The 14,644-nt window shown below is 39.1% G+C and overlaps 2 protein-coding genes and 1 pseudogene across 4 annotated transcripts in view; 1 reads left to right on the top strand and 2 right to left on the bottom strand.

Annotated features, from left to right (window-relative positions):
- Positions 1-1,091: 1,091 nt before the first annotated feature.
- On the bottom strand, positions 1,092-1,758 carry LOC103658043 (annotated as a pseudogene).
- A 421-nt stretch (positions 1,759-2,179) lies between these two features.
- Positions 2,180-14,644, bottom strand: part of LOC121101560 (basic proline-rich protein-like) — a 15,346-nt gene continuing 2,881 nt past the window's right edge. Inside the window, exons 3-4 of the mRNA XM_040625506.1 lie at positions 14,201-14,402; positions 2,180-2,395 (exon numbers count right to left, since the gene is read on the bottom strand). Coding sequence (XP_040481440.1) covers positions 2,180-2,395; positions 14,201-14,402 — 418 coding nt within the window. The remainder of the gene's footprint in view (positions 2,396-14,200; positions 14,403-14,644) is intronic.
- The window catches only part of GUCY1A1 (guanylate cyclase 1 soluble subunit alpha 1), a 68,287-nt gene continuing 67,862 nt past the window's right edge, over positions 14,220-14,644 (top strand). For 2 of the 3 annotated variants that reach the window (XM_008685529.2, XM_040626385.1), the window contains exon 1: positions 14,228-14,473. The gene's annotated coding sequence lies outside the window, so the exon portion shown is untranslated. Of the gene's footprint in view, positions 14,474-14,644 lie in introns of all 3 variants that reach the window. The other variant, XM_040626388.1, reaches the window with a different exon arrangement.

Raw genomic sequence — 14,644 nt, forward strand, 5'->3', positions numbered from 1 at the left:
ATTCCTGGTCTGTAAAAGTGGAATAATAATTTGCACTTCCACTTAGAAAATTACTAGACAGGGGCGCCTGGGTGGCACAGCGGTTAAGCGTCTGCCTTCGGCTCAGGGTGTGATCCCGGCGTTATGGGATCGAGCCCCACGTCAGGCTCCTCCGCTATGAGCCTGCTTCTTCCTCTCCCACTCCCCCCTGCTTGTGTTCCCTTTCTCGCTGGCTATCTCTATCTCTGTCAAATAAATAAATAAAATCTTAAAAAAAAAAAAAAAAAGAAAATTACTAGACAGCCCTGAATTCCTAGATTCAAACATCATCAACTCTTTGAAATTGTTCATCACCCTTCATGGGTTATTAAAGCACCCTCTAGCATTTCTATCATAGCATTTGCATTCCTGTATTACAATTATTTTTCAATTTTCCTTTCCATTTTTAAACTGTGAACTCCTGGAGGGCCATAATTAGATCACCTTTTTTTTTTTTTTTTGTAATTCCCAACAGTTAGGTTAATAGGCAACTACTGACATATTATTGAATCGAGTGAAAGAATCAATCAATTAGTTGAAGCATTATCGTTAATAGCATTAGTTTATCTCCTAAAATGGTAGAATGTTTCAATATGTGAACTTAATGAATAAATCTGAAATACAGTTGTTTGAATTAATGTTCCTATTGCTCTTGATGCTTTAAACTTTCTTGATACACCAAATAGCTCATAAGGGCGTGGCAACAGAGCTGTCTTTCCTCTTAGCCTCAACTCCACCTCTCCACAAGGTTCTCCTCTGACCTTTTACTTTTTTTCCTTCCTTTTTTTTTTTTACTGGTTGTACTGATTTTATGACTTTTACGAAGCCTTTTTATCTTCCTCAGATTCAATGCAAAGAAATAAAACAATATAAAGAAAAATATGTCCTCATTATTTACAATGAAAACGATCTGCTACCATTCCGCAATCCTGGGCATGTTATATATTAAGGAACACATAATGGCTCAAGTGGATCAAAGCACCATTTTGATTCTGACCCACTGGATAGAATCGCATGCATATTTGGTGACTGGGCTAACTTCATGGGAACTATGATGTACTGAACCATTTCTGTGGTATCCCAAGATCTCCCTACATAAGAAAAGACCCTACACAAGACAAGATAATGATCAATCTGTCCATAAATTATATCTACAGGTTCTTTAAGGTGGAAAAAGGGGCCCTTTCTTGAGTACATGGGTACAAGAATGATTGTGGCCTGAAGATTGCCGGATGGATATTGTGTCTGTTATAATGAAAATAGGCTGTACATCAAAACCACTGCCAGATTAAGAAACTTCCACAACTGGTCTCAGTTCTTCAAATAATGGAGCAAGTTCCTTTTCTAGACTGACAATGAGTCCTGTACTGGCATTGCTGCTGGCTATGAAACTCACCACCAGAGGTAAACAATCAAATTGAACAACCTGGTAGTTGTTACAAGAACAGATGATACTTTTATTGTTTTGAAAGTCCAAGTTTGCTCTCCTGTTCTGTTGCAAAGGCAAAGGAGGATAAGAAATCAGGTCCAAGGCATGCTCTGGAGCATCACCATTGACCACTTTAATTACAGGCATTCCACCTCCATCTGACACAACAATAGCATGCAGCCCTTCAACACTTGGTAATATTTTATACAGGAATCGATTTAGGTCATCCGCCATGATGAACCACTTTCTCCTGCAGAATCAATCTCCACGCTTGGTTTTCTGGGCTGCCATGTTCTCTCACCGGTCAATTCAGGGACAGCTTCAAAGACAGTCTCCTCGGAAAGCCATCCTTGCATGATCTGTATCTCCTCTGTGCTCCAGGAAGCCCTTCCTATGCCTCTGAGACACGAGTGACGTGCTCTTTTTCTATTACCACCTCTGTGCTCTGAACTTCTGGCTAATTAACTCAAAACTGGTGGGTTTATTTACCCCTTAGATGAGTAAATTCAATATCCTATAGTAAATATTTTATATGGGCTGATTGATCAAAAACACACTTACTCAGTATTTGCAATAATAAAATTTATTTCAAACTCTGTTGCTATACCAGATAGTCTTGAACACTGAGCACCAGCCCGGCCCCTCCTTATATTCTTGGAATGCAAGCCGGAGCATGGAAACTACATTTCCCAGAATCCCTCACCAACAGGATTTAGTTTGAACGTGTGAGCTTCAGATAACAGAGAAAAAGAGAAGTGCTCTTTCCCTCTGGCAGCAGCAGGCACTGATGAAGGGACTCATGAGATTTGTGTCAGCCAGCTGCTCGCTAAAGGCAGCCAACATCGTCAGCGGTATCTTCCTCTGATCCGTACATTCCTCATCAAGACCTTCCAATAGTTCTTTTAGCACCTCTTTCTGTTTGAAATGCATAAAGTGATTTCTGTTTCCCTGAAGAAAAAGATTCTGATATTGTGGTCATAATAAAACTTAAATATTTGATAGCCAAGATATGAAAATTTAAAAAAAAAAAACCTTATCAGTTGAATTTGAACAGTTGGACCTCCTCACTTCCATCATCCTTCTCTATTTTTCCCTACAGCACAAATCACTGTCTGACACCTTATATATTTTGTTAATCTTTTTTTTTTTCTTTTTCTCTCTCTCTTTTGGGGCTGGGGAGGGGCAGAAGGAGAGGGAGAGAGAGAGTATGTTAAGCGCCTCCACACCCAGCATGGAGCCCGCTCCATCTCATGACCCTGAATCATGACCTGAGCTGAAATCAAGAGCTGGGCGCTTAACCAATTGAGCCAACCAGGCGCCCTTGTTAATCTTTTTAATTGTTCATCATAGTAAAAGTGCCGTGACAATAAGGATCCTTGTTTATCATACTGTGGAGTCCCCAGTTTCTAGAGCAGTGACTGTTGTGTGATTGTTATTCAATAAAAATATTTTAATGAATGAATGAATCTGAGAAAATGTTTTTTTGTTTTTCCTGAATGTCATTAAGCAGAAAAAAAGGGCAGGCTCTAATTACAGTAAGAAGAAACAGAGCATGCATATTTAATTTTAAATAAGTCTTTGTCCTATTTGACTAGTCCTCCAGCTGTGTTCCTCCTTCGTTGTCCTACTATGGGCACCATAAGTTTTAGCTAACTTGAAAATGTAAAAATCAGCCCAGCATTGAATAATATTCTGTCTCATGATTCATCATCAAATTCCATTATGATCTATAGTTGCTTGTAATTTTAATCGAGAAGAATTCAATTTGGGGGTTGATAATTTTGATATTTCTGCTAAATAGTCTAAATATATAAGCAGTTCCTTCAAATGAATTAGGAAAAAATGACACAAATCTCATCACCTTAACCAAAGCAAAGGGCATAAAATGACATTTCAAAAAATAAGGGATGGTGGTAGTAATAATGACCAAATGAATACATAGGATATTTAAAATCATTTATGAAACTAATATGATCTGAGATTCACTCTCCATGAAAATGTTTATCATAAAAGAAATCTCTAATTAAAATAATAACAAGCAGATGGAACATCCTTTATATAAAATTCATATTATAAACTGATTAAAACTTATGAAATGATCTGATAAGTAGCATTAATAAGCATAAAACAACTCATTTTCTAGGACCCAAAATCCTGGGAACGAATAAAGAAAAATATAAGGCATGTGAGCAAAGAATTTCTATTTACAAAGTTATTCATCCATTTTTAATTGTGTTGCAAATAACTTCAGTTTATTTATATCTTGTCTCTTTACTCTCTTTATAGTGTCTTTGATGAAAGGAAGTTCTTAAAAATAGAGTTTAGCAATCAATTTCTTTGTTCACATTTACCTTAAACATATTACATGTTTACTATTTTTCTTTTGCTCACTCTTCTGTCTTGCTTTCAGATCATCTGACTGGAAATACTATTTTTCTCCAAAATGTTTTCTATTAAAAATGGAGTATACCCAGGGTGCCTAGGTGACTCAGTTGGTTTGTTATACTCTAGAGCTCAGCTCAGGTCTTGATGTTAGGGTCGTGAGATCAAGCATCCTGTTGGGCTCCACGCCCAAACAAACAAATGAATAAATTAATTTTTAGAATGGAGTACACCTTTAGAAATTCTTTTATTGATAAAATGATGACTGTAAAATCATCCTCTTCTCACCTTACCTGCCGGTTCCAGCAAGACGAATTTGTTGAATATATGATTCTGAATGGACTGCTCTTTTTCTCTCAGGACTTTCTAGCACCTTGAAGGTAATAACTAATTTTCTTTTACCCTCAATTGTTTCCATTAAGAAGCTAGCAAAATTGGCAGTGAACCTAATTGTCACTCTATTGTGAATGATCTGAATTTTTTTCTGGTCACTTTGAAGATCTCTTTATCTTTGGCTTGGTCATGTCATCAAATGCTTTATGAACGGAGTTTTTAAAATTGTATTTATCCTTAATTGTTGGACTAAGAAGAAGATGAGTGACTGAATTAAATTCTGGAAAACCTTAGCAGTTGTCACCTTCCTCCTAACTCTCTGCTCCTTCTTGGTAGTATATTTCATAAATCTTCACCTGACTTTCCTATTTTCATCCAACTCGTTTTTTAAGTTGTGGTTATTTCTTTAGATCTATATTTTAGCTTATTAATATTCTCTTCACTTTTACCTAATCTGCTATTTAACTCTTCTAACAGAAGGGTCATTTTCAATCATTATATTTGTATTTCTGGAAGTTCCTTTTGATTCTAGTTTCAAACTGGTTAAGTTTTATATTCTGGTTCCTTTCTTACATAATGACTATATTTTATTATATAAAATATATTAATCAGGGGCGCCTGGGTGACTCAGTCGGTTAAGCGTCTGCCTTCTACTCTGGTCCTGATCTCAGGGTCCTGGGATTGAGCCCTGGGTCTGGCTCCCTGTTCAGCGGGGAGCCTGTTTCTCCCTCTACCTTTGCCCCTTCCCCCACTTGTTCTCTCTCTCTGTCTCTGAAATAAATAAAGAAAATCTAAAAATATATATATATTAAACATGCTTATCTTATGTTCTTCTTTGAATAATTTCTACTTTTGTAGTCCTTTTAGGTCTGACTTCTAATTTATTGAGTTCTCTCCATCATTTATGATTGCATTTTTCCCCATGCATTTGGTGACTTCCTTATTTTTTTTTTAATATTTTATTTATTTAACAGAGAGAGAGAGAGGGAACACAAGCAGGGGGAGTGGGAGAGGAAGAAGCAGGCTCCCAGCAGAGGAGCCCGATGCAGGGCTCATCCCAGAACACTGGGATCATGCCCTAAGCCGAAGGCAGACGCTTAACAACTGAGCCACCCAGGTGCCCCTGGTGACTTCCTTATTAAGGGCTCATTTTTTCCTGGGACTATATCTGTAGAAATTATTTGAAGACTTTCTTTAAAGTGGATTCCCCCCAGTGAGGGTTTGCACTTGCCTCTGCCGGGCCCCTGCAGTCTTCCCAATGCACCACCACTTTAAACTAGAGGTTCTGCCTGCAGATTTTCAAGCCACCGAATTTGTATTCATTTCCAATCCTAAACTGGAAGTTGAGGCTTGGGATCAGGAGTCTTTAGGGGAGACTTGTTTTCTGCCCCCTGCTCCACTCTAAGTCAATATCTAATAAGAGAAAAAGTACCTTGTGAAAACACCACCTCCAAGATTCCTATTCCTTGTGTTATCATTTCCTATTTGCATTTGGTTTTGGCTTCTCAGTGCCCTGCATCTGTTGCCCCATAAGCCAGGTTCTGGCCTACCGTGAATAGGCATTGACCTCAAAACAATCGCCAAGTACCGTGTTTGTCTACCAGGGAAATCTTTCTTTCTCACTGTGTCTGATTTCAGCTTGTCACCCTTTCCAGACATCCAGCCTGGTTAAACCTAAAACACATGTTGAATTTTTTTCTCCAGCATTGTCGGTGTTCTGTTACGGGAAGGGTTTCTATCTACCAGGGTGCTGGAAACGGAAGGCCTCTTTTACTACTTGCATTACTTTTATAATCCGACCACAATAGAATACTTTAAAATGTAAGAAGAAAGAGACTTGGTAAGGCACTCTTTCCCTTAGGTAATATTGCCAACTGTTTAAACAAAGTATTTTATAAATATAAAAGCAGCAGCCATAACTGTCATTTTCATCAAATGAGATTTCAACAAGTCTGCCTCTGCATAATTTGCCTATTTTTTTTTTTTAATGTCAAAACAGAGTTCTCTTTACTTTGAATCTGGAATCAGTTTCTTTTTTTAATCCATAGCACAATATGTGCCTTTTGGCCCCATCTTGGGGGGACTGTCATTTAAGAGCATCTCAGGCTCTCTGGCTGCTTTTTCCACTTTCAAGATCTATGTGCTTCACTTTTCCCAGAAGGAGAAGTATACATGAAACATTCTTATAAGCAAAGCTCGAAGAAAACATCTTGGCTTGGGAAGTAAATTGAAAACCAAAAGCAAAATTGATACCCATTCATTAGGTGTCTCTGACAAACACACTCATTAGCTCATTAGCATAACACATCCCCGGTTGGTGAGTGGCCTGTGTTAGACTAAGGAACACTACGGGCCATGCTCCCCCTGGGCTGCTTAGTCGAGAGGCATATTATTTTTCTGAAACCATAGTTTGCAGCTTTAAATTATAAAAAAGTAAGAGAGGAAGCAAGACAAGATTTTATTTGTTACGATATTTAAAAGGGGAGAAGGTGCTTTACTGACTGAAGTATACTTTTCATTTCATTTGCCATTATTTGAGAAATTACAAACATGGCTTTATACACAGGGAGCTCTCTTTTCTATAGGGCAGTAGGTTATGCTGCCTTGGAATATTTCTCTTAAAATTTAAGGGCTGCTAGATGTTCACGTATTTATATTCGCTTGTAAAAATTCTCATTTTGATTAAATCCTTTCCTTTACAAGTAATATTCTATTAAGACAGTGATATTTTTAAATTCTATTTTAACTCAGCTCTGTAGGAACCCCCTGAAATAGTATTATCATCCTGTCGAGGAAGATTCTTGGGAGCTTCAACCACAGGAGCTCTGGGGTCTTTTCTACGTTTGATGCCTAGAGATAAAAAGCGTTAAAGAATTTCCAGCTCTTTCTTTGTATAAGGCATTCGTTTAATCAATGATTACTTTTTAACATGCCCTGCCATGAAAGAAAGCAGGGACAGCTCAACCTGCATGACATTTGAAGAATTGGTAGAAAATTACCTGAGTGTATTTTCCTTGATAGTTTCTTCTGTAAGGTGCTTTGTTGAATAGACTTCCCATGCTTTGCCTACCTCTTCAGTAATCTGCCTAGTTTTGTCCTTCCCTTCCTTCCGTCTCTATCTCTCTTTTCCTTTCTATAAACACATAATTAAATGGAAACATACTACCCCTATTTAGTTAACCATTCTATTAAAAACTAAAGCGATTGAAACTCATGTTCTCCGCTCCTTGGCAGCTTAAGCTCATGTCAAGCAAAGAATTTAAGAGACTATATAAACAGTTTGAAGTGCAAGTGTTGAAAACCTAAGCCTATTACATAATTGTGTCAGGAATAGGTACCCATCCAAGGAATTCTCAATAAGACAACTTTATTACCTTGAAATATCTGTTTCTCATACTCAACCATCAGAATGATCTACAGGTGCTTGTTAAAATGCAGGTTCCTGGAACCTACCAGTACCCAAAGAGTCTGATTTAATATGTTTGAACTAGGACTCTTTATTTCTCATAGTTAAGAAGCTCTTTGCAGGATAACCAGAATGATTCATACTTCAGGATTACAAGCCAGATGGCCTGAGCCTGAGTCCTGCTTTTGCCACTTGTTAGCTGTGTGCTTTTGGGAAAGTTACTTAATCTTCCTATACCTCCATTTTTTCATGTGTTAAGCAAATACAATAACAGTGCTTACCTCAAAGGATTACTGGAAGAAACGAATGACCTAATGCACGTAGTACTTAGAACTGTTTGGCTTATATTTAATATCCTACCATGCCAACTATTATGATTCTTCTTGACAATTAAAATGTTAGAATCCCAGAGAAGAAGTCCTTCATCCTTCTTTCAATGACTTTGGTTGTGGCTGATGTTGTTTTCAAATCAACTTCATTGAGATAAATTTACATACAATAAAATACACTCATTTTATGTATGTAGTTCAATGAGTTTTAATACATGTATATACCCTCATCACCACCACCACAAGCATGATGTAGAACATTTTTATCACCCAAAAAGTCACTTGTGCTCCTTTGCTGGCATCTTCCTATCCTGACTCTCGGCAACTGCTAATCTTCTCTCTACCATTACAGATTCGCTTTGCCCTTTCTCGAATTGCATATAAATGGAATCATGCAGTATGTATACTTTTATGTCTTTTTTATCCCCCCAGCACAATGCTTTTGAGATTCATCCTTGTGATTCCGCATATTAGCAGTTTCTTCTTTTCTATTGCTGAGTGGTATTCCATTATACGAATATACCATAATTTGCTCATCCATTCACCTGTTGCTGGATATTTGAGTTGTTTCCAGTATAAGACTATTACAATAGTCCAAATAACGTTTGCTGGAAGCTGGCATTAGTTTTCCTATTTAAAAAATAGAAAAATAAAGGACTCAGAAAACAGAATCTGTCTCTATATGGTCAATTATTTTGGAAAGCCCTGAAATCTTGTAAAAGCAGGGTAGGGAGTGAGGACTAAGCTAGAGTAGAAATTGCAATATTGAAAACTAAGTGTGTTTTGAACTAAGTTAGGATGAGAAATTAACCATAGCTACGGACTTATCGTTTTGTTTTTATAGACATCATATCTTTGTAAGGCTGAACTGTTCCTTTTCAATGTGTCAATTTTTACTCATGGGAAATATTTTCTACTAGGCAGAGTTACACTTAAGAAATACCTTTGAGTGAGTTTTTCAAGTCTTTCTTTTACAGGATTCATTAACCCATTCATGTTAGGGACTTCTATGTCAACGTCCCCATTCTACATTTTCTTTTCGATTTCCTGTAGTCAGCAGCAGTAAATATATTGAGGTCTATGGACTACCACTTTGGCCTCCATTCGAAGCACAATTCTTGGAATACTACTGGTGCTGTGCAATGATATCAGGGCTAAAAGAGTCAATATGACAAGTACTTTTAGACATAAAATTAAAATATGGGGATCTGCCATATCAGTATATCCAGCAAATTTTTCAAATATGAGAATTGATAAGCCTCTCCATTATCACCGAAGTACAAGGACATTACATTTCCCTGGAAAGGGATGGCATGGCATCTTTCACTGTCTAGATAAACTGAAGATTTCCTAAATCACCAATCCTGGTTCTGTGTTCGTTTAATGGTTCTTCCTTTTAATTTCTCTTTCCTCTCACATTTTAGAGTAAGCAGCAAGAAAACCCAAGCCATGCCTTCCAACACTTTGCTTAGAAATCTCCTCTGCTAAATATCCAGATTCCTCCTTTCTGGTACTGCAGACTATAATTCAGCTAAGTTTCCTGCCATATTGCTTTTCCTCCAGTTTCCAGGAACAAATTCGTCACTTCCAGCTATGTCCTCACTGGCAACATTTTTAACATCATAATTCAACCAGCAGTCAGATCGTGCCATATTAAGTATTCTCTAGAATGACACAGGCTCTCTCTACCATGCATCCTCTTCTCCACCACATTTTGGAGTCCTCGCTTGCAGAGTTAACATACATATGTTCACCAACAGTGCATTCAAAGCAAGCTAGGCTTTTTAAAAATCGGGTTCCACAAAATTCTTCCAGGCTTGGCCATTGCCCCATTTCAAAGCTACTTTCACATTTCTAGGTATTTATTACAATAGCACCCCATGCTCCAGTACCAAAATCTGTATTCATTTCCCATTGCTGTTGTAACAAACACCCGCAACCCTAGGTGCTTAAAGCAACACAAATTGAGACTCTGAAATGAGTCTCACCAGATTAGAATCAAAGTGTTGGCAGGGCTGCTTCTTTTCTGGAGGCTCTCAGGGAGAATAGGTTTTCCAGCCTTATCCAGTTTCTAGAGACTGCACTCATGCCTTGGTAATAACCCTCTTGCATCATTCAAGCCAGCAATTCCTGGTCAAGTCTTTCTCACATGGCATGACATGACTCTGACCCTGACTCTCTTGCCTCCATTTTTCATTTATAAGGGCTCTTGCGATTACAGAGTGCCCATATGGATAATCTGGGATAATCTCCCCCATCTCAAGGTCAGTTGATTAGGAATCCTAATTCTATGTGCAACCTTAACTTCCCCTCACCATATGCCTCGTAACATAACATCATCATAGTTTTCAGGGGTGGCATGGGCACTTTGGGGTAGGGAGGGCACATTATTCTGCCTACCACTCTATTTACTGGTAACAAACACCATCGGTTTGAGAAAAAGTATGAACATTTCTGTCATCATTAGAATCTCTTAGAGTCTTAACTGCTTCATGAATGTTGATACCAAGAAAAAAATTTAGGGACCCCAACCCTACATGGTCTGCTTTTCCTAATTGAAACTTTATATTCTTTTTTCAGATTTTATTTCTTTATTTATCAGAGAGAGAGAGAGAGAGACAGCACAAGAAGGGGGAGTGGCAGGCAGAGGGAGAAGCAGGCTCCCTGCTGAGCAGGGAGCCCGATGTGGGACTGGATCTCAAGACCCTGGGATCATGACCTGAGCCAAAGGCAGATGCTTAACTTCTTAACCGACTGAGCCACCCAGGCATCCCCAAACTTCACATTCTAAAAGAGACATTTTGGAGTACTAAACACAGTCCCAGTAATGACCAGTTACCAATGTAAAGTTTATCTAACTAGTTGTATCTAAAACAAATTAAAAGTAAATCATCTTAAGAAGAAAAGGAGGGGAAACAAGAGTCATAAAGAGGAAAAAGATAATGAAGTTATCTTTCTTGTGTTTGACAGGTTATCCTGATTTGATAAACAGTACAATCAAGTGGTTTATCCATTTGCTAAAAAATAAGTGAAGTTCTGCCCCTGACATATTAAAAAAGTATCCAATACTGCTCACTGTTTTTCATATCTTCCCTATTGATGCATTGTTCCCATCCTTGTTTCTCTCTCAATTCCCTTTGGTTTATGAATTTGTGTTTGCTTTATGAACTAGACCAAGAAGCCAGTAGAGATTAATCAATTAGTCCCATATCTTTATATAAACTGATTTGGTAATAACATCACAGGAAAAAAAAAAAAAAGATGCTGGTCCTAAAATTCTCTAGGCTTAAACAGATGCTTACAACCTGTTTCCAACTCTAGCATACTTAATGCATTGATATTAGATCAGGGCATCTGAAACTTTAATATGCATTAGAATCAAGGGATGATTTTGTTAGGCGAATATTCTGATTCCAGGTGTGGAGTGAGGTTCATAACTCCGTAGTTCCGGCAGAGGACAGGTCACGCTGATGTTGCTGATACTCACGCAGGCCACACTCTGAGTAGCAAGGCCTTACATCCCACCGCTGGTTGCCATCGTCATTTGTGAGTGTGAAAAAAATACACATTTGAATGCTTTTGTGCTATTGTCAATTGTGGGCACAGGAAAAAACAAAGCATTTTGAGAAGAGAAACTGGAGCTTTTCTGCCAAAGCTGACAGGGCTACCAAGGATTGCTTTAAACCAAATACTTGTCCTTGTTAGCATTTTTATTCAGTTGTTATGACGGATTTCCTTTTCTCAATAAAGTGGAGGCAAGTGGGTTTTAACCTACACATTATCTGTAAGACAGCAGAATGGACCTGGAAGGTGATGAAATACTCATATATTCATTCATCCACTCGATCGTTATTTTACTGAACCCCTCTTAGGAGCCAAGGTAATTGCTAGGCACTTAGGCTGCAAAGCTTACTTCCCTAACATCAAGGAACCCTTAGCACTTTTTCAGGGCTTATCCCACATTCAGAGTAGGACAGGTACTTCACCATCACCTGACACCCTAGATTGGTTACTTTCCCCACGTGCTGCATTGCCTGAGAGTCACAAAGGAGGGGAGAAGGAGAATATAAGCACTCTCCAGCGGAGAGTCTACCCTTGGTAAAACCGAGTAGCCCAGGGCAGAGATGACTGAGGTTAAATGTAGTGTGTGCGAAGGACTTTGGTGTGCTATGAGATATGCAGGTAGAAATGAATGGGTTAAGTGAGTCATGTTCCAGGATGAAGGGATTATTGACAAGAGTAAGGAACACAAAAACAAAAACACAGATTTTACACAAGCCTACCGGGCACGAACTGGAAGACAGGCCAATGGGACCATTTGGTTCCAGCTGGTCTTTCCACTTTATCTTCCTAGACTTGTTTTGTTTTTCATTAACTACGTAGTTCTGTCTATTGGCATTACTCTCTGTTTCTTCAATATTGGTCTTCATGCCTTCTCACCTCCATGCCCTTGTTCACAAGCTTCCCTCTGCCTAAAAACAAAAAACAAAACAAAACAAAGCTCCTCTATTTCGTCTTTTCGCCATCACCAAATTTTTAAGGCCTAGCTCTAATGCTGGTCCATTATGAAGGATTTCTCCTATCAGAAGATATCTCTTCTTCCCCTGAGCTTTCATACTGCTGAATTTATTTTTAAAAAATAGTAAGAGATCCTCTTTCAATGATGGTGTCCACGGAAAGAAAGCCAACCTCACTGTAGGTTAGTCTATGCCTTATTCGCTGTCTCCCTGAAGACTATAGTCTGGGACACAGCATTTCAGATTGTTCTGAAGAACTGCTTCAAAGCTCGTGAGCTACAGGGGATTATAGATACAAAAGGGAAGTGGTACATACCTGCTTACAAGTAGTTCTCAAATACTTGCACATCACAAGGTATAACTCAGTTGTAAATATATATATACAGTTGTAAAATACAATTCAGTTGTAAATATAATACAGTTGTAACAATTAAGGTTTTTCTGCTTTCTACATAGACACAAGAAAGACCCTTAGGTCATCTTAATACATTATGTTTCTATCATATCTGATTGTTTAAAAATATCGCTTGCATGCCTCTACTTAACTGGTTTCCCAGTTCTTCCTGCTCTTGATTTCTCCTTGCGGTCACCTGAGACGATCGCACAAGGCTGACATAGTCACCTACTGCAGTTTTAGTGCACAGTACATCACTGGGAATTTATTTTTACTTTTTATTCTAGGTCTTGAATTCTAAAAGCTCTGAGGACAAAAGCCCTACTGACTTAAGACATTATCATGGGTTGGGTGTAGAGGAGGGGAAGGTTTCAGAGATGGCAGAACCAAAAAATGCCAATTTATAGCTCTGAACTTAGCCTGATACTAAGGCAAAGTTTACTTAAACGTTTTTTTAAATTTAAATGTCTTTTTTCCCCTCTTAGCTTATTCTTTTTTTTTTTAAAGATTTTATTTATTTATTCATTCGACAGAGATAGAGACAGCCAGCGAGAGAGGGAACACAAGCAGGGGGAGTGGGAGAGGAAGAAGCAGGCTCATAGCGGAGGAGCCTGATGTGGGGCTCGATCCCACAATGCCGGGATCACGCCCTGAGCCGAAGGCAGACGCTTAACCTCTGCCACCCAGGCGTCCCCCCCTTAGCTTATTCTCACTAATGTTTGCCATGAGGAGAACCCAGTAGACGAGGCTGGGAGAAAATTTTGCAAATGTGGTGAGTCTGACATGAGACCAGATTATGTGGTGGATGTTGGGAGAAATATAAGAACTGCAGATAAACCATGAACGATTTGTTTCAGAGTTCCTGGGTTTGAAGAAGGATCACATAATAATTAGGATTAATTATGAATTCACAATGAAACAGCATAATGAGATTTTTTTTAAAGTCAGAAAACTGACTCAAAATCAGTGTCAGAACTTATTTTTCTGTGCTGGAATACTCTCTCTCTCTCTCTCTCTTCTCTCTCTCTCTCTCTCTCTCTCTCTCTCTCTCTCACACACACACACACACACACACACACACACACCCAACAGAATTAAATGCACCGAACCAAGCAGAATCAGGACTTTACTGGGAAGATGTGTAAGATTTGCAACCGCAGAATTGCATTTGCAAAGGCTTAGAATGGTTTTAAACCTGTAAACCAGGACAAGAAAAGCGTCCGGGCGGTATTCACTTCTCTCATGTTGGAGGTTTTAACTACTGTAAACAACATTTTATCTGGACCAGTGCGTAGTGAAGATTTTTTTTTTTCTAAGTGAGCCAAATTTTCCTTGAGTTCCCTCCCTTTTTTTGTGTCTCTTCCTTTGTCCCTGTCCCTTCTGTCTCCACACAGTAACTGCTGGGATGGCGATTGGGCGGCTGGAGAGGCCAGGACTCAGTTCGCCTGCCCTAGTCTGGGCGTAGTGGGTGGGACTCCAGCACAGAGCTGATTTTCCAAAGCAGGTTTCTTCGCAGTTTTCCGACACTTTGGCTGCGCTAAGCCCGAGGCAAAAGGCAAAGAGCAGCCGGGGAGCCGCCCCAGACGACCGACACCTGCGGGGGGAGAGGGGGCGGGGAACGTCACGAGCATCGGCGGGACCCAGACCCGGAGTGACCTCACCATGGTGCGTTTTAGTCGCTACTTTCTTTTTCAGTCTTTCGGTGTAGGGAAGTGGAAGGATTCTGAAAAGAACTTGAATGCAGTAGGGAAAGGGATTATAAGGGATCCTTTGGAGTCATCAGAGAGAGAAAGAGAGAGAGAGAGAGAGAGAGAGAGAGAGAGAGAGAGAGAGAGA

This window comes from Ursus maritimus, unplaced genomic scaffold (assembly GCF_017311325.1).
Source record: "Ursus maritimus isolate PB19 unplaced genomic scaffold, ASM1731132v1 scaffold_11, whole genome shotgun sequence".
In the NCBI taxonomy this organism is placed as follows: Eukaryota; Metazoa; Chordata; class Mammalia; order Carnivora; family Ursidae; genus Ursus; species Ursus maritimus.